The sequence below is a fragment of the Balaenoptera acutorostrata genome, chromosome X (genome assembly GCF_949987535.1).
Source record: "Balaenoptera acutorostrata chromosome X, mBalAcu1.1, whole genome shotgun sequence".
Lineage (NCBI taxonomy): Eukaryota > Metazoa > Chordata > Mammalia > Artiodactyla > Balaenopteridae > Balaenoptera > Balaenoptera acutorostrata.
In genome coordinates, this window is record NC_080085.1 from 939,682 (window position 1) to 963,557 (window position 23,876).

At 49.6% G+C, this 23,876-nt stretch overlaps 1 protein-coding gene across 4 annotated transcripts; it reads left to right on the forward strand.

The window, feature by feature from the left end:
- The first annotated feature begins 1,298 nt into the window (after positions 1-1,298).
- On the forward strand, positions 1,299-21,871 carry CSF2RA (colony stimulating factor 2 receptor subunit alpha). 4 transcript variants are annotated; one of them, XM_007173843.2, is made up of 12 exons: positions 1,299-1,366; positions 8,406-8,513; positions 8,986-9,128; positions 10,126-10,249; positions 13,292-13,421; positions 13,514-13,686; positions 15,941-16,074; positions 16,532-16,561; positions 17,259-17,394; positions 18,942-19,038; positions 20,855-20,936; positions 21,665-21,871. In XM_007173843.2, exons 1-12 carry the CDS (start codon positions 1,330-1,332, stop codon positions 21,758-21,760), a joined length of 1,290 nt encoding a protein of 429 aa, XP_007173905.2. In that variant the 5' UTR covers positions 1,299-1,329; the 3' UTR covers positions 21,761-21,871. The 4 variants fall into 4 exon arrangements, with proteins under 4 accessions (XP_007173905.2, XP_007173906.2, XP_007173908.1 ...); XM_007173844.2 differs by having other exon boundaries at positions 8,406-8,507; XM_007173846.2 differs by lacking the exons at positions 1,299-1,366; positions 8,406-8,513 and adding an exon at positions 8,749-8,829.
- The last annotated feature ends 2,005 nt before the right edge of the window (positions 21,872-23,876 follow it).

Sequence of the window (23,876 nt, forward strand, 5' to 3'; positions counted from 1 at the left end):
TCTCCCTGTGGGGTTGTCTGGACAAGCCTTACTTCTCCCAGCAATGATGCCTGATGACGTGCGTGGGGTATTGTCAACGGGAGAGTTCAGCCAGCCTTGGTGTCCAGGCTTTTTACTGGGGTCAGTCAGGTAGCACGGAGCGCCCACATGGCTGACCTGAGTTACGCCGTCACCAGCCCCTCCCGAGGTCCGGATGTGGCGTGACCCACAATCCCATCATAACTCACATTGGAGCACAGACCACTGGGCGTGACCCAAGGCTCTAGGCAAACAAGGCAGGATGTTCCAAGGGTTCATAGGCGACCTCCCAGGAGCTGGTCAAGGGTCAGACCTTTCTTTGCAGTGGGCAGGGTGTGGACCACCCAGGGCCGCTGAGGTAACTCTTTACCACCCAAGTATGTTCATTCTGCAGCCACTCTAATCCTGTGAGAATCAGGAACAGGATTCCCGCCCGGAAGGGAGCTCAGGAGAAGGTCCCCTGCTCAGATTTGCAGACCTCTCCCTTGAGGCCGACCCCTACATCCGACTCCCTGATGGACGCCTCCCCTTCATGCCTCATCAGGGAAGCCAGTTAAACATGGCAGGACCGGGCCTGCCCCCAGCTCCATCCCCTTTGCCAGTGCCTCCTCTTTCCCTAACTCCGATCCGGAACCAGCATTCCTGCATCTCTGAAGCCCGAAGCCCCAGTTAGCTTGGGAGACACCATCTCTCCCTCACACCCAGGATGTGGTCCTGATGGAACCCACACCCACTCTTGTCCACCACCTCATGTCACGGGCCCTCCTTGGGGACATCCAGTGCTGCGTTTGTGTCCCCAGCCCCCATGACCCTTCTGTTTAGCCTGGTCCCATCACGAGCTGGAAAGCCACTTCCTACCCATTCTGGCTGGTTTTAAATCCCTGGGATACTCAGGAAAGTTCTGATGAATTGAATTGAACAGAACTGGGCTGGTTCTGAATGTGAGCAAGGGGGTATTCTCCACCGAAGACATGAAGACCCACCATGGTGTCCACTCCTAGAAAAATGACCTTCTCCACGTCAATGATGAAGATGGGCAGTGAGACGAGAGACCCACCTGGTAGCCGGTCCGAGCTACCTCCTGAGCCACCTGGTTGAACTTTAAGGAAGGTGACCTTCTCTGTATCTATGGTGAAGGGGCCAACTGCACCATGAAGGTTTCCCAATTCCTTAAAATGAGAAACACCACAGACGGGGGAGGAAATCAAGGAGGAAAAAAAAAAAGGAAGATATTGAGCTGAAATGTTCTTGTCACGCAGTCTGGGCACGCGCTTTCGGACGAGGAAGAGACTTAGTTGTCAGATCGGCCAGATGTGGGAGCATCAGGCAGCAGCATGGAGGAACACAGGTTGGCAGGGGCGAGCGTGGTACGGTGGGGCGGTCCGGTCCCCTTGACCCTGGGGTCCTCCAAAGTGTCCAGTCACTGGGGGACCTTTTCCTGCTTCTGTTGCTGCTCTGGGCAGCTGGCACTCCGGGTGGGTGAGAACTTGAGGGTGGGCACTAAAAACTGCTGGGTGAAGGGCACCGAGGTGAAGATGGTGATCGGTGATGGGTACATCCCGTAGCCCGTGAAGCTGCGTTTTAAGGTCTGAATGAGTCCCGGAGAGCCAGCCAGCTTGCAGTGGGAGTTTGTGGAGTTCCCTGTACAAGCCTGTGCCTGGAACGTGGCTTGGATTTAGTCCAAGGGCTCGGGGGGGCCGCCTTCGTGGAGCTGTGTGTCCTGCAGGGCGGGTGGCCTTGCCGGGTTACAGGTGCTGCTGAAGAGGGTGGCATTGCATTCTGTGTCTGTGTGTTGCCCGGTCACAGTGACGCGTGGCATCCCCAGGACCACAGCGAGATCCAAATGCCAGCTTGTGCAAGGGTCACCCATGGACCCACGCCCCCGCAAGGTGTGTCCTGTGTGCCTCGAATTTCAGAGATGTTGTTCTGAGACATGGTCTCAGCGCCTTCTTTCCAGCTGACATCTGTGTAAAGCTGAAATCTTGAAAAGAGGAAAGAAAACCCAGCCTGGTGAAAACCAAAAGAAGAGGGAAAGTGGGTTCAAAAGGCAAAATATGGCATGATTCCATTTATAGGAAACAACCAGAACGGGCAAATCCACAGAGACAGAAAGTGGGTTCATGGTGTCTGGGGACTGGGGGGAGGGGGATGGGGAGTGACAGCTCATGGGGACGGGGTCTCCTTTTGGAGGAATGAGAAGTTTCTGGAACCAGGTAGAGGTGGTGGATACACAACATTATGAATGTGCTAAACGCCGCTGAGCTGTACGCTTTAAAAGGGCGAATTTTATACCATGTGAATTTTGCCTCGACTTTAAAAAAAAATCAAGGCAACAAATAAAGTAAAAGAATGAGATTTCACTGGACTTTGGTCTTCTGGCCACTTCTGCGAGGGTACCAGGAGCTGCCTCATAGGACGGGGGTGAGAATTAAACCAGGTTATGTCTGAACATGATACATCATAGCAGTGATTATCTCATGCTCTGCGTGAATTGTCCGCTGGAGGTTTTCTCACCATCCTTGACCAAGAGCCGGGGGCCGCGATGAACTGATGATTTAAAGCAGCACCTTTGGGTGGATTTCTGTGTCCCTTTGTGGTGTGTGAGAACTTGGTTGGTTTTTTTTAAGTCAAGTTTACAGAAGTTTCTGGTTTTGCCCCATCACAATGAGCAAGAAGCCAAGGGGGGTTCAGTTCAGAGGAAGCTGAATGGGGAACTGCGCTGTAGGGTGTCGATCACTCTAAGATAGTGTGTATCCTTGGGTACCCGCTGTGTGTCCAGCCCCCTCCCCGAGGCAGGTACAATGTGAGGCACTAAGGAGGAGAAGAGTGCGCCCAGGAAGCTGACGGGACAGAGGGCCAGGGGATGAACGCAGGTGCTGTAACCAGAGGACTAAGAAGCTTCAGACTGTGGCCCTTCCGTGCCCTGCCCACGGCCCATCCCCCGTCCTGTTCAGTGAAGCTCAGCTCAAACCGCAAGGGCATTGCACAAATTGCGGATGTGAAAATCAAGGCAAGGCAAGAGTCGCTGTGGGCATGCACTGACCCAGGAAGGTCCTCTCCCAGAGCCTCTGGGGTGCAGCCGGAGGGTGCCCCGGCCCCAGCACAGAGGATCGGGGACAAGACCCAGAGGAAAGCTGGGTGGTCCAGGGTCCCGTTCGCGGGTGGAGGAAGCTGGGTGCTTTCCCATCGTGGGAGGAAGGCAGGAGATGTCAGTCAGGTGGGGAAGTTGGAACAGGTCTGGTCTGTGGGTTTTATTTCCTCTCCGATAGCAAGTGAGGTCCCAGGGGGCGGGGGGGGGGGAGTGGGGGGCAGGAATCTGAGGCTGGGTGCTTGTCTCCAGGTGTGCGGTGGCCCAGGTGTGCACACCTGAAAAAGGGAGTGGGTGGGGTCCTCCATCGTTGGGATCCAGCCAGGAGGCAATGGTGAAGGTTCAGGGAATCTATTTCCTTTCTCCCTCTTTCCCTCCCTTCCTTCCCTCCTCCCTCTTTCGTTCCCTCCTCCCTCGCTCCTTCCCTTCTTCCTTCCTTCCCAGCTCCAATAGATGAGCCAGTCCAGCCTTCGACAGAGGAGGTGGGAAAGGAGGCGCGTTCATGGAAACAGCGCATTAAACGTCGGAGGTGCTGGCGGCTCTTAGCAGAGGCAGCTGGGGTGTGAGGAGAGGGCGTCTGGTGCCTGTGGAGCACCGGCAAGCTTGGGGCCGTCGTGAACAGGTCCCCGAGAGGGGGTGTCCAGGTGCCACCGGGCCGGGGGACTGGGCGTGTGAAGGCAGCTGGGGTGAAGGGGAGGGCCTTTGCTGGTGGAGATGGCTCACGGAAGTCGGGAGGTCCCCCTTGTACAACAGATGCCAAAGTCACCCGGAGTGACACAGGCAAAGAGCGGAATGGCGCGGAGGAGTTGGGCCAGCGGTCCGCTGATGGCGGGTCCTGTAGGTCGTCCGAGAGCCTTGGCGGAAGTGGGAGGAGCCCCCTTGGTGCGGCTGGAGCCCAGGAGGGAGAAACGAGAACGAGGAGACGGAGGTCCAAGGGGTAGGCGTGCTGGGCATAGTGGGAGGGGCCTCCAAAAAGCAGAGGCAGGACAGGGTTGGACAGAGAAGGAATGAATTAGGGAAATGCCGGGAGGAAGGAAGGAAGGCTGGGAGGGAGGGAGGGAAGGAAGGAAGGAGGGAAGGAAGAAAGGAAGGAAGGATGGGAGGGAGGGAGGGAAGGAAGGAAGGAGGGAAGGAAGAAAGGAAGGAAGGATGGGAGGGAGGGAGAGAGGGAAGGAGGGAAGGAAGGGAGGGAGGGAGGGAAGGAGGGAAGGAAGGAAGGGAGGGAGGGAAGGAAGGAAGGGAGGGAGGGAGGAAGGGAGGGAGGGAAGGAGGGAAGGAGGGAAGGAGGGAAGGAAGAAAGGAAGGAAGGATGGGAGGGAGGGAGGGAGGGAAGGAAGGGAGGGAGGGAGGGAGGGAGGGAGGAAAGAGGGAGAAAGGAAAGAAAACTTGTGGTCATTTCTTAGGGCAGCCCCCAAGAAACTAAAACACCAAGAGACAGAGGCTGCGTTTAGACTAATAGACTCCATAAATCCAAGGAAATTACAGAAAATGTGATCATGCACCATAAAATGCAGAGAGAGAGGGCCCTCAGAGAAAAGATGAAGCGTTACAAGGATGGGATTCCTGGCAGCACGAAGAGGTGAGGTGTGGCCTGGCAGAACTTAGCGCAAGAGAAGGAAAGCGGTAAGGCCACATTCCAAGTCCCAGCAACACCAAAAAATGAATCACCGCAACCAAAAATACTGCTGGGGACACGGTGAGCAGAGTCGCAGATGCCACGCCAAACCCAGCCGGAAGACCAGGTGTTTTCTGTGGAGCGTGGCTTTACCGGAACAGAGCACGGTGCTTTTGTAGTACTCTTTTTTTGTAATGTTAATTGACTCTGTGTAAGGCAGCTGTAGGTTTACAGAAACATTCGGTGGAAAGTACAGGGGATTCCTATGGACCCACTTCCCCTACAGATGGTTCCCCTGTGATGGACACCATTCACCAGTGTGGTACACCTCTTACAATTGATGGAGCAAGTTGGACGCATGATTCTTGACTCAAGTTCATCATTTGCATTAGGGGTCAGTCTTGGTGTTGCCCATTTTATGGGTGTGGACAAATGTATGATGACCTGTATCCACCATTATATACAGTGTCCTGCAGAGCAGTTTCATTGCCCTGAAAATCCCCTGCGCTCCACTTCTTCATCCCTCTTCCTCTCTTAAGCCCTGGCAACCACTGATCCTTTTACTGTCTGCACAGTTTTGCTTTTTCCAGAGTGTCATAGAGCCGGAATCATGCACTACATGCCCTTTTCAGATTGGTTCTTTTACTTAGTCATATGCACTGAAAGTTCCTCCGTGTCTCTCTGTGTACTTACTGCTTCTATTTTTGTTTTGTTCCTAATGACTCTTTTTAATGGTTGCAAAACTCAAGTTTTAAAAAATATTTTAAGATCTCAAAAAATGTGTTAATATCATAAAGGAAACCTGAACCCGCATTTCTTGTCCCACTTTCCCCAAATCCAGTCTGATTAGTAAAAGAGAGTCAGAGCAATAAGACATTAAGCAAAGGGGCTGTAATTTTCCCCAAAGCATCTTTTTTTCTTAAATAAATTTATTTATTTATTTATTTATTTTTGGCTGCATTGGGGCTTCGTTGCTGCACACGGGCTTTCTCTAATTGTCGCGAGCGGGGGCTACTCTTCATTGCGGTGCGCGGGCTTCTCATTGAGGTGGCTTCTCTTGTTGCGGAGCATGGGCTCTAGGCGCACGGGCTTCAGTAGCTGTGGCACATGGGCTCCGTAGTTGTGGCGCACGGGCTTTGTTGCTCCGCGGCATGTGGGATCTTCCCGGACCAGGGCTCGAACCCGTGTCCCCTGCATTGGTAGGCGGATTCTTAACCACTGTGCCACCAGGGAAGCCCCCCACAGCATCTTATAATCACTGCGACGTGGCAGCCGTGGCTTCATGGGTCACACCTGAGTCACGCATTCCACGTCCTGATCCCCGTATGATCGACAGAAAACGTCCCCCTAAGAGGTCCACGTCTGATGCCCCTGTGGTCGACAGAATAACGTCCCCCAAAACACCCATGTCCTAATCCCTGGAAACTTTGGATATGTTACCTTACGTGACAGACAGGACTAAGTGAAAAGTACTGAGATGGGGGATTATTCTGGATTACCTGGTTGAGCTCAGTGTCAACCCAAGTGTCCTTATAAGAGAGAGGCAGTGCTGTGATGATGAAGATGGGGCTGGACTAATGCGCTTTGAAGATGGACGGGGGACCATGCACCCAGGAAGGAGGTGGCTTCCGGAAGCTGGAAAAGGCAAGGAAACACATTCCCCTGTAGAGTTTTCACAGGGAACCAGCTCTGCCAATTCCTTGATTTTACCCCAGAGGGACCCTGTCAGACTTCTGATCTCCAGCACTGCAAGAGATTAAGTTTGTAGTTTTAAAAATGCCAAGTCTGGGGCTTCCCTGGTGGCGCAGTGGTTAAGAATCCGCCTGCCGGGCTTCCCTGGTGGCGCAGTGGTTGAGAATCTGCCTGCCAATGCAGGGGACACGGGTTCGAGCCCTGGTCTGGGAAGATCCCACATGCCGCGGAGCAACTAGGCCCGTGAGCCACAACTACTGAGCCTGCGCGTCTGGAGCCTGTGCTCCGCAACAAGAGAGGCCGCGATAGCGAGAGGCCCGCGCACCGCGATGAAGAGTGGCCCCCACTCACCGCAACTAGAGAAAACCCTCGCACAGAAACAAAGACCCAACACAGCCATAAATGAATAAACAAAAAAAAAAAAAAAAAAAAAAGAATCCGCCTGCCAATGCAGGGGACGTGGGTTCGCGCCCTGGTCCGGGAAGATCCCACATGCCACAGAGCAACTAAGCTGCCTGTGAGCCATAACTACTGAGCCTGCGCTCTAGAGCCCGCGAGCCACAACTCCTGAAGCCTGCGCGCCTAGAGCCTGTGCTCTGCAACAAGAGAAGCCACCGCAGCAAGAAGGCCACGCACTGCAATGAAGAGTAGCCCCCGCTCACCGCAACTAGAGAAAGTCCACGTGCAGCAACGAAGACCCAACACAGCCCAAAATAAATAATATAAATAAAAATAAATTTATAAAAAAATTTAAAAATAAAACGCTAAGTTTGTGGGAATTTGTTACACCAGCACAAGGAAAGTAACACAGGCCACAGTTTTCTTCGGGGGCAGGAAAAGCTCCCCGGTTTCCACGCTCTGTGGGGAACTGTACATCCACGTCAGGCTCAGCCCCTACAAACTCATGACATCTGTCTGATTTTGTGTCTGTCTTTCTGCTCATTTATCAACACTTCCCTCATCGGGTGTGAATAATGAAGGGATCGAAGTGTGAAGCAAGCTTGTCAGAAAGAGAGTCTCCTAGCATAAAGATAATATAAGTAAGTGACAGAATGTCCTTATGTATCAATATTATTTATAAAATTGTTCATATTCATACAAACATGAATTATTTCTATATAATTCACATTATATATACAATTTTATACAAAGATATAGATTATAAATGAAGAGATAGATTTTATAAATAATGCATAGGGGAATTATATAATAATGTATATATGTATATAAATGGCTTCTATTTTCTTTACATACACCATCCGTGCTATTCTGTTCCCACCTTCAGCAGCTGTTCCAGGGGCTATACCTGCTTTTAGCACAGTCTGCTCTGGAGAAATAATCCACTCAAGTTGTAAAATGTGTATCCAGCGCCCTGATACCCATATGCTGGGGATGCATTTCTGGGGATAGAGAAACAGCTATGGCTGGGGGCTTACAGTCTCTTAGGGCGGAGAGAGAGACACTGCACGGAGGGATTCCCATCCACAGACTCTGGTAACCACGTTGGAGACTCAGGGTTTGGGTTTCCCCAAATGCACTACATGGAGGGACCCTCATCCTCAGGCTCTGGGGAAAGGATGCGGAAGAGTCAGGTGGAGGGTCTCCCACTGCATGAAGCAACCCCACCCTCGGGCGCGGTACATGGCCTTTCATTGCCTTTGACTTGGGGGCTATCCCCCCACCCCCCGACCCCTGCCACCAGGTTACAGACCAGGCAGGTGGGCCACTTGCCCGAAGTGATTCAGAGGGTAACAGGGAAGACTGGATCTGGTGGTCAGGCTTGAGGACAGGCTCTCGGTTCTGGGGCCATCTCTGAGGCTTACTGAAGCCTGAGGACCCTCTGCGGCCAGCAGTGACCCAGGCTGGCCAGGTCACCATGCTGACCATCCCCCTGGAGAGAGTCCTGTGTTTTTCCCCTGGACATCCCCCCAGGGAAACGTCACTGGTCGGCATGTCAAGACCGCCATGAAAGCTGATTTTCTCTTCCCCCAGCACGTCCACGTCCTTCGGGCAGCCCCACGAGTGCCCTGGCGATGGCCGCTCTGCTCTCCACGCTGCCAGTGCCCTCATTCCTCCTGACCCAGGAGCACTGGGGTAAACGTACGAATGTGCTTGACCTCCTCCTGCTGCCCCCATTCCCGTGACCCTGGGTTCTGGGGGACACATCCCAATGCCTGCATCTAATTTCATTTTATCCTCGTACGCAACGGTCAACCGGCGTCACACCTCCTGCCGTGCTCACCCCTGCTGGTGACGTGATTGCTCCCCCGCCCATTCTGCAGGCACAGGTGATGGTGGCCGGCGCTCTCTACTGTGGCAGGGTCTGAATCAGTAGCCTCCGCTCCCTCCTGCTTGGTTGGCCTTGGTTTATTTCCACAGTAGACATCTCCCCTTGCAGAAAGGGCAGGAAGGAGAGGTGGGAAAGGGGTAGGGGGTGATGAGGTTGTGAGAGGGGTGGGGGGACAGTGAATCCCAGCCCTGATCTCTGCTCACAAGACGTGAGACGCGTTGGTTAAGGGAGAATGGAGACGGGAGGAGAGTAGTTTCTGACTCCTGAGGCTGTGTGTTTCAGATCTTCCAACCGTGGAACGGATCTCCAGCCTAAACGTGAAGTTCGACCCCAAGATGACAAAATTAACTTGGGACTGCCAGGAAAACGCTACCTACGGGGAATGTGTGCTGATTCACAAGGAGAAGGGACAGATTAAAAAAAAGGTAAGATGGATTGGGTGTGCTCAATCACTGTTCTTTGTAGAGCTCTCATCAAGCAGGACAAATAGAAAACATACGCGTGACATTGGGACACATCACAGACTCACGGTTCGAAGTGCACCAGCAAAGTGCTGCTTGTGTCCAAGATGTGTCCACTGGGCTGATTCCCTGAGAGAACCCACCCATTCCTCCCTCAGGCCTCCCTATTCCAATTAGCCTGGGGGCTCCTGGCTGCCTGCAATGGCAGCTTTTTGCTCAGCTGGTCCATCTGCAAGACTTAATCCTGAGAAAGAGATAGCATTAGCTCTGCCGGTTCAATGGAAATAAAGTAAACAGACTGACTTGGATACAAGGTAAACGTGACACCTGTGAGAGAATGGTGGGTATGAGATAGGACAAGAAAAGTCAATCCCATAAAAGAGGGTGTGAAGTTCCCATACAGTTTAAAGGGATGAGGGCTCTCACATTAAAAGGTGAGCTCTGGGCTTCCCTGGGGGCACAGCGGTTAAGAATCCGCCTGCCAATGCAGGGGACACGGGTTCAAGCCCTGGTCCAGGAAGATCCCACATGCCGCGGAGCAACTAAGCCCGTGCGCCACAGCTACTGAGCCTGCGCTCTAGAGCCTGCACGCCACAACTGCTGAAGCCCACGCGCCTAGGGCCTGTGCTCCACAAGAGAAGCCACTGCAGTGAGAAGCCTGCGCACCGCAACGAAGAGTAGCCCCCACTCACTGCAACTAGAGAAAGCCCGCACGCAGCAATGAAGACCCAACGCGGCCAAACATAAATAAATATAATAAATAAATTTATTTTAAAAAAAAAGGTGAGCTCTATTCTGGCCTTCTGAACACTGCTAGTTGGCGTCTTCCCAAAGAAGGTACCTGGGGAGATGTCACAGAAGGAGGTAGATGTCATCACAGGGTCAGTGTAGGAGCAAACGACATCAGGACGAAACGAAAGAAGCCTGGTTCTTAATTCACTGACTGATGACATCCTTTCAGGTGAAAGACAAGGAATGTCAGTGCACCTTTCAGGACTGTTCCCTCCATGGGGGAGTCACGCTCACTGTCGAAGTAAATATCAACCAAAGACGAATTTCAGAAACACTGGTCTACCCGAACCCAGGTAGGGAAAACATGGTGGGGATCCTTTGGGTCCCCATGAACATCAGGACACATTCCCCTGCTTTTGTCTGCTGTGTGGAGATAGAATTGACACACAGGAATTGCATATATTTAAGATGTCCATTTGGTGGGTTTTGTTTTTTTTTTTTTTAATCTTTTTGGCCATGCTGCGCAGCTTGTGGGATCTTAGTTCCCAAACCAGGGATTGAACCTGGGCCCTCAGCAGTGAGAACGCAGAGTCCTAACCACTGGACCCCCAGGGAATTCCCACATTTGGTGTTTTGATGTACGTATACTTTGTGAAATGATTACCACAACTGAGCTATTAACGTATCCATCCTGTCACGTAGGTTTTTTTTGTTTTTGTTTATTTTGTGGTGAGAACCCTGGAGATCTACTCTCTTAGTGAATTTCAAGTGAACAATCCAGTATTTTAACTATAGTCACTATGTTGTGCGTTAGATCCCTGGAACTTACTCATCTTATAGCTGGATATTTGTATCTTTTCACGAACATATTCCCATTTCCCCCACCCTCCCCAGCCCCTGGAACCTCCATTCTATTCTGTGTTTCTATGAGTTTTCTTTAGATTCCACATATAAGTGAATCATATAGTATTTGTCTCTCTCTGTCTGACTTATTTCACTTAGCATAATACCCCCCAGGTCCATCCATGTTGTTGCAAATGGCAGAATTTCCTCCCTTTAGTGGCTGAATAATATTCCTCTGTGTGTGTGTGTGTGTGTGTGTGTGTGTGTCACATCTTCTTTATTCATTCATCTGTCCACACAGACACTTAGTTTATTTCCATATCTTGGCTTCTGTGAATAATTCTGCAGTGAACATGGGGACGCAGATATCTCTTCGAGATCCAGATTTTATTTCCATGGAACATACACTCATAAAAAGGATCTCTGGATCATATGGTAGTTCCATTTTTAATTTTGGGGGGAATCGCCACACTGTTTCCCATAGTGGCTGCACCAATTTACATCCCCACCAACAGTGCACAAGGGTTCCCTTTTCTCCACATCCTTGCCAACACTTGTTATTTCTTGTCTTTTTGATGAGAGCCATTCTGACAGGTGTGAGGTGATACCTCATTGTGGTTTTAATTTGCATTTCCCTGACAATTACTGATGTTGAGCATCTTTTTAGGTACCTGTTGGACATTTGGATGTCTTCTTTGGAAAAACGTCTATTCAGATCCTTTGACTGTTTTTTAATCAGATTATCTGTTTTTTAAAAATTTGTTTTTTGCTATTGGGTTGCTTGAACTCTTTATATATTTTGGTTATTAACTCCTTATCAGATACATATGGTTTGCAAACATTTTCTCCCATTCCTAGGTTGGCTTTTCGCTGTGTTGATTGTTTCCTTTGCTGTGCAGAAGTGTTTAGTTTGATCCAATTCTAGTTTTCTACTTTTGTTTTTGTTGCCTGTGCTTTTGGTGTTAAATCCAAAAAATCATTGCCAAGACCGATGTCAAGATGTTCTTTCCCTATGTTTTCTTCTAGGAGTTTTACAGTTTCAGGTCTTATATTTAAGTCCTTAATCCATTTTGACTTGATTTCTGTATGTGGTGTGGGATAAGGACCCAATTTCATTCTTCTGCATGTGGATATGCAGCTGTCCCTTCATCATTTAGTAAAGACACTAATCCTTTCTCCCTGGTGTGTTCTTGGCAGGTTTATCAAATATCAGTACACCATAAGTGTGGGGATTTATTTCTGGGCTCTCTAATCTGTTTCAGTTATCTCTATGTCTACTTTTATGCCATCAGAGTACAGTTTTAATTACTGTAGCTTTGTAATATATCTTGGGATCAGGCAACATGAGGCTTCCAGCTTTGTTCTTCTTGCTCAAGATGGTTTCTGCTATTTGGAGTCTTGTGGTTCCACACGAATCTTAGGACTGTTTTTTCTTTTTCTTTAAAGAATGTCATTGGGGTCTTAATAGGGGTCACATTGATCTATAGATCACTTTGGGTAGTATAGACATTTTAACACTATTAATTCTTTCAGTCCATTAACACAGGGTGTCCTTCCGTTTATCTGAGTCTTCTTTCATTTCCTTCATCAATATCTTATAACATTGAACTTACAAGCCTTTCACCTCCTTGGTTAAGTGTATTCCTAAGTACTTTATTCTTTTTGTTGCTATTGTAAATGAGTTTTTTTTTCTTAATTTCTTTTTCAGCTATGTCATTGTTACTGTGTGGAAATGCCACTGATTTGTGTATGTTGATTTTGTATCCTGCAACTTTACTAAATGTATTAGTTTCAATATTTTTTTTGTTTAGTCTTTAGGGTTTTCTACATATATGATCATATCATCTGCAAGCAGAGATCATCTTACTTCTTTCTTTCTGATTTGAATAACGTTATTTCTTTTTCTTGTCTAATTGCTCTGGCTAGGACTTCAGGTACTATGTTGAATAGGAGTGGTGAGAGTGGGCATCCTTGTCTTGTACAGGATCTTAGAGGAAACGCTTTCAGTTTTTCTCAATTGAGTATGACATTAGCTGTGGGATTTTCATATTTGGCCTTCATTGTGCTGAAGTAAATCCTTTTTATACCTATTTTGTTGAGAGTTTTTATCCTGAATGGATGTTGAATTTTGTCAAACACTTTTTCTGCATCCATTGAGATGATTATGTGGTTTATCTCTTTCACTCTGTTAATGTGGTGCATCACGTTGATTGATTTGCGTATGTTGAATCGTTCTTACATCCAAGGGATAAATTTGACTTTTAACGTGCTGTTGGATATGGTTTGCTAACATTTTGTTGGGGATTTTTACATCTATGCTTATTAGGGATACTGGCCTGTAATTTTCTTTTCTTGTGTCTTTGTCTGGCTTTGGTATCAGAGTGATGAGTGATGCTGACCTCATAAAATGAGTTTAGAAGTGTTCCCTCTTCTTCTCTTTTTGGGAAGAGTTTGAGAAGAATTGGTATTGATTCTTCTTTGAACCATGAAGCCGTCCGGTCCATCCCCTTTAAACTCCATGTACAAATTATTTTGTTTCTGCCTCTTCCCAGGTGGGGAGGGCACAGCTGCCCAAAACTTCTCCTGTCTTATCTACGATGTGGATTTCATGAACTGCACCTGGGCCAAGGGCCAAGCAGCACCCAATGACGTTCAATATTTTTTGTATATAAGAGACTCAAAGTAAGTGTTGACCTCATGTAGACAACCCTGAGAAATACAGTGAAGAAAGAAATATGCCCTGATTGTTCTCTGAACACTTTGGAATCTTACAGGAAAAAAATCGAAAGAGAATGTCCTCGTTACCTAAAAGACTCGGGAACCCATGTGGGATGTCACCTCCAAGACCTCTCCGGATTAACTTCATACAGTTACTTCCTGGTTAACGGTACCAGCCAAGAAACAGGAATCCAGTTCTTCGATTCGGTTTTGTTGTTAAAAGAAATAGGTGAGAGCAACCACCTGTGATTTAACCACTGCCTAGTAGGTCCGACAGAATTTGCGTTGAAATCTGCGTAAGTTTCCTGGAGATGCTGTAACAAATGACCACAAACTGGGAGGCTTAAAACAATGGAAATGTATTGTCTTGCAGTTCTGGAGGCCAGAAATCCAAAATCAAGGCATTGGCAGGGTTGGTTCCTTCTGGACTGTCTGAAAGAACATCTGCTCCCATGCCTCTTTCCTAGCTTCTGGTGATGGCCAGGAGTCCTTGGCTTATGGATGCATCATTTCAATCTTTGTCCACATGTCCATCTTCCTGGTATATCACAAATCTCCCTTCCTTCCTTTTATACAGACACCAGTCATTGGATTTAGGGCTCATCTTATCCAGAATGACCTCATCTCAAGATCCTTAATTACTCAATCAAACATGTCCACAAATTAGAGAGACAGCCACCCGAGAAGAGCAGGCATGGTAGCTCCACACCCTTTGCCCATGCCTTGCCCAATGCATCTCTTCTGTCTGGCTGCCCCTGAGTTATGTCCTTTTATCGTAAAACAGTGATCTAGTAAGTAAAATGTTTCCTGAGTTCTGTGAGCTTCTCCTGCAAATTAATCAAACCCACGGAGGAGGTCAGGGGAATCTTTGATCTATAGCAGGTCAGTTGGAAGCACAGGTGATGACCTGGACTTGGGATTGACATCTGAAGTGGGAGGACTGAGCCCTTCACCTGTGGAATCTGACGCTATCTCCAGGTAGATAGTGTCAGAATTGAGTTGAATTGTAGGACACCCAGCTGGTGTCAGAGAATTGCTTGGTGGTGTTGGGGGTCGGAGGGAAGTCCCACACATCAGAACTGGGTGCAGAATCCTAAGTCCAGATCACAACGATAGGCCAGAGGAATTATATCCCTTACTTTGTTCTGAGCTGGAAAATCCAGTATAAGTATCCTAGGGATAGAGCATCTCATCTCTAAAGTTAAAGATGATCAGATCTACTCGATGTGGATGTGGAGTCCATGAGATTCACAGTCACAAGAGAAGCTTCACACAGCCAAGCTGTCCAAACAGACCTTCAAAGTTTCCAACAACAGAATTGAGTGTCAGCTTTTAGAATGGAACAGATGCCCGTCAAAATGCAGTCATATACAGAACTCCCATCCTGTTGATTGCTGGCATGCACCGTCATGGGGTCACTGTTTCAATATCTGTTCAACGGTGAAGGACACTGAATTTCCTTGACCTTTTCAAACATGCATCATCTCCCCCAGTTGGAAGCCATGACTTTGCTAGCTCCATGTGGACCCAATTCCTCCAAGACCCCATCTTCCCCTCCTTCCCTCCCTTTGGGTAACCTGCTACAAGGACAAGTGTACACCCAGTTGAATCTACCCAGATGCCACCTCTCTTTCTCTCCTTAGACTGTGACAGTCCAAGCCCCTCCACCCATCCTGGACCACTGTGAATTCACTTCTTCTTCTTTTTTTTGCCAGCTCTTTCTCTTCTTTCTAGCGCTCTGCTCCAGGCTGGTCTCTTGAAGATACTCCCGTATGCCAAACAATGTCTTCTCTTGAACGCCAGCCCCCTCTTTCTACCTGCAGGCTCCCTGATCCCATAGGATAGTCCAGGCCTCTTAAGGCTAAAGACATCTCAAACCAGCCTCTTTCCTGCCCTCCAAACCCATCACCACCTACCTCCCCAGGTCTTCTTTTTTAAAATTTTTATTTATTTTTGGCTGCGTTGGGTCTTCGTTGCTGCACGCGAGCTTTCTCTAGTTGCGGGGGCTACTCTTTGTTATGGCGCACGGGCTACTCATTGCGGTGGCTTCTCTTGTTGTGGAGCACGGGCTGTAGGCACGCGGGCTTCAATAGTTGTGGCGCACGGACTTCAGTAGTTGTGGCTCACAGGCTCTAGAGCACAGGCTCAGTAACTGTGGCTCACGGGCTTAGTTGCTCTGCGGCATGTGGGATCTTCCCAGACCAGGGCTCGAACCTGTGTCCCATGCATCAGCAGGCAGATTCTTAACCACTGCGCCACCAGGGAAGTCTCCCCAGGTCTTCTTGAACCCAAACTTCCTCCCTTCTGCACATGGCGGCCTGATGATTCATCATCTTCCTCAAGAGCCAACACTCAGACCCACCCCTGCCCCCTGGTGACCTTGGGGAGCTACCATCAATGTTGGGAAGGCAGAACTGGGTCTCCTCTCTGTGGTCCAGGGGAAGCATTCTGGATTAGAGGTGTCTGCTGGGTTCTCATTACAGAGCAATACAACCCACCCAACAATATCACTGTGTACTGCAACGAATCACACTGCTTCATCCGGTGGGAAAAGCCCAGGACCCGGAAAACACAGTCCATCAGGGAGTTCCAGTACCAGCTGGACATCCAGAGACAGGTGAGTGGGCACTGCTCCAAGCGGGGCACCACGCCTCAAGAAGCTTGGCAGCCAACCCATGACCCACCATGAGGACCTGGGACACATGAGGTGGGCTCGGAATGGGTGAACATCTGGGAAAATTCAGGGTCTGCTCCAAGCCCACCTGGACCCAGTGCAGACAAGGAGGAGCCTTTGCTCCAAGCCCACCTGAATTCTTATTAGGATCCATTTCCAGCTGAGGTTCTAGAAGGAGCCATGAACAGGGGCACCCTTCCTCCTGTGGACATGTTCCATCCTTCCATGTGGGGTCCACTGCAGGTTAGGGAGGACAGAAGGAGCTCAACCCTTTGTTGGGCCTTGACTGTTTCGGTTTTTCCTGACTGCACTCAAAGGGGGAGATTGGATGAGACCTGTGAAAAACCTTCAAAATGGAGAGAAGTAAACATTCTATGTTGGTTTGGTTTTTTTTTTCTAGAGTAATACCGGAAGCAGTAGAAATCAACTGGTGAGTTACAACTCTGACCCAAAATATCACCCTTGTAGCTTAAGCGTACAATGTTGGGCAATGGACACATGCCAACTGCAAACTTGGTCCAGCAGTGGCCAGGATGGGGACGGGGTGAAAACCAGAGGATGGAGGTTCCCTACAGTACCGTCCAGTCAGTGATATAGGGGCACCCCCGGTAGCCCCCTGGATGGGGTCTCCCTCTTCTATCCATGTTGGTCAAGGAAATATTCCCTGGAGTGTCAAGGAGATGATGTCTTCTTCCAAAATTCCTCTCGAGGTTGATCATCAAAGTACTTTTTGTTGGTCTTTTCTAAGTTTCACCACCACTCTGACCTCAGTGTCTTCCTCTGTCCGATGAGGAAGTTGAACTTGGTCCTCTTAACATCCTTTACAGGGGCATTATCCATCCATGGGTCGGTTCATACCCACTGTAGCTCTTGAATCATTTCTGCATCTCTACTTACGATCCTAGCAACCCCAGGAGTGGTTACTCGGAAAATGGCAGAATCACTCATTGTCATTATTCCCTTAAGCATTCCTCCCAAGTCCTCAGGACATAAAGTACCACATTCATGCCCAGATTGGGAGAGTGTGGCTTTGAATCTTTCACTTCAGTTGGGCAACTGAAAAGACACCCGCACTCTGTTTCTCAACACAGGCAACAACTCTGTCTAACTTTCTGTTTTCTCCAAAGATTGTGGTGTCTGGTGACTCGGGGAATAAATACAGCTTTCCGAGACTGGGGTTCAGAGCCAAACATACTGTGAAGATCAGGACGGCAGATGCCCGGAAAGCCCGCTGGGGTGCCTGGAGCCAGCCAGCTGAGTTTGGTACGTGTCCCAAGATCATCACTGGACAGATCCTGGCATCCTGAATTCACCTCTGAGCCATTCTGGGAGGGGTTCCTGCCCACGGGCCCCTGCAACACTGTTCCCCTGGCAACAGCAACGGCTAGTGAGAGGGACCCTTTAAGAATAACTAAGAGCCTTCCTGAGCCTCCGCCACGCCAGGAAATGACCCATCCCTCCTGGTCACGCCAAACAGCCATCAAGGTCCACCTCTGGTCAGGATACAGCTCACATCCAAACTGGCTCTGTTTCTTTCTAATCAGGGGAGGGCTAGCCTGACAGATTTTACTGCCTTCCTCCTTCTAACTTTGATTAGTTGGCAGGAATCTAATGGTTTGGCCCTAAAGCCGATCTGATACTTAAGAGTCTACCTTCCCTTACATCCAGTCTCAAATACCTTCAGTGTTTTAGCAAGCATAGTATGCATACGTTTGTGGGTTTTTTTTTCTGATCCAAGATCAATGCCTTTGATGCCTGCCGGTGTAGAATTTATGAAATGAAATAAGGATTCAGCAATATTTCATAAGCTGGAAGGGACAGCTGAGTACAATAAGGAATCGATTTGCCATCTTGCATTTGTCAGTGGGTTCTTAGCCGTGACACCAAAAGCAGGAATGATAAAAGAAAAAAATAGGTATACCGGACTTCATCAAAAATGAAAAGTCTTGTGCATCAAAGGACACGCTCAAGACAGTGAAAAGACAACCCATGAAAGGGGAGAAAATATTTCAAATTGTTTGATAAGGGCCAAGCCTCCGAAGCATATAAAGTATTCTGAGAAGCCAAGAACAAAGACACTGACAACCCACTTTAAAAATGGGTTTAAAATATGCCACCCCCCCACACCAAAAAAATAAGAACAGACAAAAAGAATAGACTTTTCCCGGAATAGAGTTCTAAACAGACTTGGCTGACTTCCACGTGACTTTTTGGTTTCACTTCCCCTCTGGAATATGCACTTCTGACAATTAACATATTGCTTTAAAACACAACAACAACAGCTTTGTGTAATAGGTCACATTTCATCTGTTCATATTGAAAAATCTCACAGTGGCGGCCCCTCAATCAGGTTACGAGGATCCTGATAGAATTGGGGTTTCTCACTGGATTTTTAAATATTCACAGACCAAATGTGCCCCATTAGAAAAATAACGCACTGTAAAGAGTACTTATTCTAAATGGCATGCGAAATTAAAGCTTAAGAATAGATGGGACGTGATTTTGTTTAAAACCGTATGCCTGGAAATGTGTATTCATCTTTTTTTGGTCCGTTTTTAAATTGAATTCTCGATCTTTGGGTTGCTGTGTCTTAAAATCGCTTTATGTGTTTTGGACGTGACCCCGGGGTCGTGTTGTCTCACGAACATCTTTTTGTGAAAGTTGCAGGACTGGGTCCTTTCTCTAGATGTCCGTCCTGCTCTGGGCGTGTTTCCGCCTCCGCGAGCTAGTGAGGACAGCAGCTGGCTGAGTGGTGACACCGCAAACCCCGGCCCCCGGCGTACTTGGTGTGTTCCCCTCTCTCTCCCCAGGCTCTGCAGAACCAGAGTCCAGCCTGGTGCATATCTACCTGCTGGTGGTCCTGGGGACCCTCGTCTGTGGCCTGACCGTCAGCTGCCTTTTCAAAAGGTAACCTCAGGTCGTCCTAGTTGAGCATCCCCGTGGTCAGCGGAGGGGGCCGGTGTTTATTCCAAAGGCAGCCCCAGTCGGTGGCAAAAAAGAGAGCGCAGCCTGCAAACACCCCAGGCAGTCCCAGCAGCCAATTGGCGTGTGTGTTTTCTGGAGGAAAACCTGTCTGGAAAAAGGGAAGGAAGTTGGAGAGATGGAAAAACACACAGGAGAGAAACAGCTCTGATACTCTGTCTGTCAGTGGCAGGCGAGCTGGCAACCAACACGGGTCTCATCCTGCCCCCAGACTCTTGCCGGACACTCCTCACAGCTCTGCTGTACTCAAAGTTCTGCCTGCCTTCAGCCCCTTGGAGCTTCTGGAATTCTCAGAATGTCTCTCCTCCTCTGACTTTCATTTCCCCCAGCACAAGTTATTCAGCCCCGGCTCCCAGACCACTGCAATCAGCCTGTCTGCGGGCACCTCTGCAGTCATCTTTCCTGTTGTGTGACCCTGGCATCACGCAGGGTCTGTGGCCACCGGGCAAATGCTTTGCAATGAAGCATGAACATGCAGACTAAAGTTGCATGCGTATGGCATGACGCACTCTGCAAAGCATGGGGAGATTTTGCACCTGGGGACCCTCCTGCAGGATGTGGGGATGCTGTGGGCGTCCACCTGCGGCCCCTGTCCTGTTTGGGCATCCTGTGCTAAATGTCCCCCAGGACCAGGCGAGACACTGGTCTGCCCTGTGAAAGCAACTGCGAGGCACCCCTGTTCCCAGGGACACTGGACCTGGGAGCAAAGAGGCGTTTGGGCAGCCCGGCCGCTGGCTGAGGTGACAGGGACAGATCTCATGCCTTACACGGAAGACTTATCTTAAAGAAAAGCTGTGTGAGTTTCCTGTAGCTGCTGGAACCAGTGACCACAAGCCAGAGGCTTCAAACAACAGGAATCCATCCTCCCCCATCCTGGAGACCAGATGTCTGAGGTCAAGGTGTCTCAGGGCCAAGCTCCCTCCAGAAGCTCCAGGGGAGGGTCCTTCCTGCCTCTTCCAGCTCCTGGGGGCTCCAGGCGTCCCTGGGCTTGTGGCCGCCTCCCTCCCGTCTCTGCCTCTGTCTTCCCGGGGCTTCTCCTCTGTGTCTGGGTCTCTCCTCTTCTGTCTCTTAGAAGGACCCTGTCATTGGATGTAGGGCCACCCTCCTCCAGGAGGACCTCATCTCAGACCCTTCACTTCATCACATCTGCAAAGACCCTGTTTCCAAATAAACTCCCGTTCCCAGGTTTCAGGGGTCAGGAGTTGAGTATATTTGGAGGCTACCTTTCAGCTCGGTACAACCTCTCCTGATGATGTCACAGGATTGGAGGTACCATTCGTGTGGTGAGAAAGAAAATAAACGCCCCTGTGAACGTGCAGCAGGATTGGGTTGCTGCGGGACCATGGAATATGCTGGCTAAAAGATAGCATTGAAAACACGTGACATCAACAGGAGACGGCCCCATGTGGAACCGTGGGCTTCAAGGTTGGATAAGCCTCCTGGTCTTTAAACACCAGAGACCCCAGACTCCTCCAAGCTGCCGGAGACTGGACACGTCCCCCACTCCCATCCCTGTGCCCAAGGGAGTGAGTGAAGGTTCTAGAAAGACCCTCACAGAGTCTATCATTTTCTCCATGGTCTAAGCCTGGAGTTGGTCCTTCTGTGATTCTTAAAGGAAATTGTTCTGAAGAAATGAGCCTGGATGGCGTGTTTGCACGTGACATGACAACATGTCACCTTTGGGTGCAAGAAGGAAATTGGGCGTCTAGGTCTTTTCTTCACACGTTTCTTGTCTCACCAGGTTCCTAGGGACGCACAGGTTATTCCCGCCAATTCCACGGATCAAAGATAAATTGAACGATAACCCTCAAATCGACCACCAGGTACATATGGGGTGGGGGGCAAACCAGGATGGAGAAGAGGGAACAGGGAGCCCAGAATCTCAACTGTGTCCACCCAAAGGGGTCCACAGGACGTGGCTGCCATCCCGTGTCCAGCTCACTGGCCTTCTTCGGGGGTCAGGGACTGGGGTTTTACCTGCGAGCTGTGTCTGGGGAAACTGGGTGGGGGACAAGGAGGAGAAGGAGAGAAGGAAGATGGGGAGGGAGAAAGAGAGAGGTAGAGACAGACTGAAAGGGGTCTGACCAGATCTCCGGGAGGGGACAGCTCCCAGAGAGGATGAAAAAAGGACAAGGGAGACCCCCATACGTGAGACCCCCCCTTGGGTGCACCCATCACATCTGCTTCTCCATGGGGCGGGGGCTACATCTACCTACTCCGCTGTCTGGCATCATATCCCCCAGCTCTCAGCTTGCTCACCCCCATTCTTGAGCTGGGCACCTCTCCTCTCAGGAGCACTGACCCACACCCTCTCCGGTTCCCTGGGACCTCCAGGGTCCCGCGCACCCTAGGGGGCCAGGACGAGCCACCTCCCGCTCCCCTTGAGCTCCGGGTGGCCCTAGCGTGTGGTACCCTAGGCTCACATGTCCCTCCCACAAGCTCATCTGCCATCTGCAAGGTCTGATGTGGAGACCCGTCTCCGATTTCTAGCTAAACCCCCCATGGCCACTGCTTACGGGGCTCCTGACACCCCCATCCTTCTCCCCATCAGATCCTCTGGGAGAAATTTACACATGATGTGGGAAAAGGTGACAAGGAAGAGGTCTTAGCCGTGGAAGAAGTCACAGAAGCCCCAGCAAACGCGTGAATTCCAGATGTCTGCATCCCCATGACTTTCTGGAAGTTGTTGGTTTTTTTACAATTTCTTTTAATGTTTTTTCAATGTTTGGCTTAATTTTTTTGAATGTAGCTTTTTAAAATTGTTTTGAGCATTTTTCTAGCTTTCTGTTTTGTTTTGCTTTTTTTTACTCTAAAAAATAATGTGATGTTTCGCAAAGACGCTTTTGTAGTTGGAGGGATGGTTCGGGGCCCGTGGATCCTGACCACGTAATGCGCGTTCCAGCTCCTCCAGGGAAACACCAGTCCTTCCTCACAGCGAGGGGTCCGAGCCGCTGCTGGCCACTGGGGCTGGGATGAGGGTCTGTGCTGCCGCCTGCTTCCACTGGCAGAAGATTCACATCCTCTTTTTTTCTCTACTGGCTGCAGTGTAGAAAGGAATGACTTTCCAGTGGCTGCTCTAACAGGACCACAATTCCTGAGTCGACACAGTGGGAGCTTACTTGTTATAGCTTGTAAGCCCTCCCGCCTGCTTCTTACAGGGATGCTTGTGGATTATGTCACACCCACCTGGGTAATCCAGGACCAAGTCCCCATCTCAGAGATCCAGGACTTAATCACATCTGTAAAGTCCCTTTTGTCAGAAGGCAACATTTTTATAGGGCCCAGGTATTAGGATGTGGCCCTCCTTGGGGACATTATTTTGTCCACCACACGGAGATCAGAACCTGGAGGTCCTTGGGGACATTACTCTGTCCACCACACGGAGCCCAAAGAGGGGAGCTTGGTTGAGCGGCCGTGATGGGCGAGCTCAGAGCCGCCCTCACTCCTCCGAATTCGCACCTGACCCACTGGGCTCTGTGCGCCCTCCCCATGCCTGCCCTGTGCGTTCCTCCCGTCTGACTTGGATCCTAAGTCAAAACCAGCTGAGTGGGCTTCCTCGGTGGTGCAGTGGTTAAGAATCTGCCTGCCAATGCAGGGGACACGGGTTTGAGCCCTGGTCCGGGACGATCCCACATGCTGCAGAGCAACTGAGTCCACGAGCCACAACTACTGAGCCTGCGCTCTAGAGCCCACAAGCCACAACTACTGAGCCCACATGCCACAACTACTGAAGCCCACGCGCCTAGAGCCCATGCTCCACAACAAGAGAAGCCACCGCAATGAGAAGCCCGCGCACTGCAATGAAGAGTAGCCCCCGCCCGCCGCAGCTAGAGAAAGCCCACGCGCAGCAACAAAGACCCAGTGCAGCCAAAAATAAATAAATAAAATAAATAAATTTTAAAAAAAAAAGAAAAGAAATAAGAAAAAAAAACCAAAAACCCCAGCTGAGTTACATGCTTTATCATAAACCAGCAAAGTCTTTGTTTTCAATTCCAGTCTTTGCCTGAGTCTTGTGAGCAGTTTTAGCAAATTATCAACCCTGAGGCGGCGGGTCATGGGAAGCCCTGATTTATAGCCAGTCGGTCAGAAGTCTGGGCTGCCCGGGACTCCCAACTGGGGGTCTGAAGGGAGTGGGGTCTGGAGTCTTGGGGAGCCGGTTGTAGGAGTTGGAAAATGGCCCAGAAGACCGCGCACAACGACATGAAAAACACAGCAGCTGAGCATTTTACTGCACGGAAGTCACATCTCAAGAGAAATGAGTTATTTATGTCTGTGAGCCTGTTTCTGCTTCGTATATAAACTCATTTAGTTTTTAGATTCCAAAGTGGTGATAAGCAAAGGAGAAAGGAAGCGGGGGAGGGGATAAATTAGGAGTTGGGGATTAAGAGAAACAAACTGCTATACATAAAATCGGCAAGCAACAATGATTTACTTTGTAACGCAGGGAACAACATTCAATGTCTTGGAATAACTTAGAGTGGAAAATAATCTGAAAAATATATATATATATATAACTGAATCACTTTGTCGTAACACCTGAAACCAACACAACATTGTAAACCAACTAGACTCCCATATAAAATAAAAATTAAAAAAGAAACGAAGGTCATTCTAAGGGAACAAAACGAGTTCTTGGACTGATGCCCCAGGCACTCAGCACGTAACGCCCCTGTATCGTTCTGTGGCCCCGGCGGCGATCGGCTGCAGCTGCAGCGTCCCAGCCCATCCTCTCCCCGGGAAGCGCCCCTCCGGGCCCCGCTCGA

Coding starts and splice junctions, on each gene's coding strand:
- CSF2RA (XM_007173843.2), top strand. CDS start 1,330: ATGTGGGAGCATCAGGCAGCAGCATGGAGGAACACAG. Junction 13,687..15,940: donor TTTGTTGTTAAAAGAAATAG/GTGAGAGCAACC, acceptor TTCTCATTACAG/AGCAATACAACCCACCCAAC. Junction 16,075..16,531: donor AGCTGGACATCCAGAGACAG/GTGAGTGGGCAC, acceptor TTTTTTTTCTAG/AGTAATACCGGAAGCAGTAG.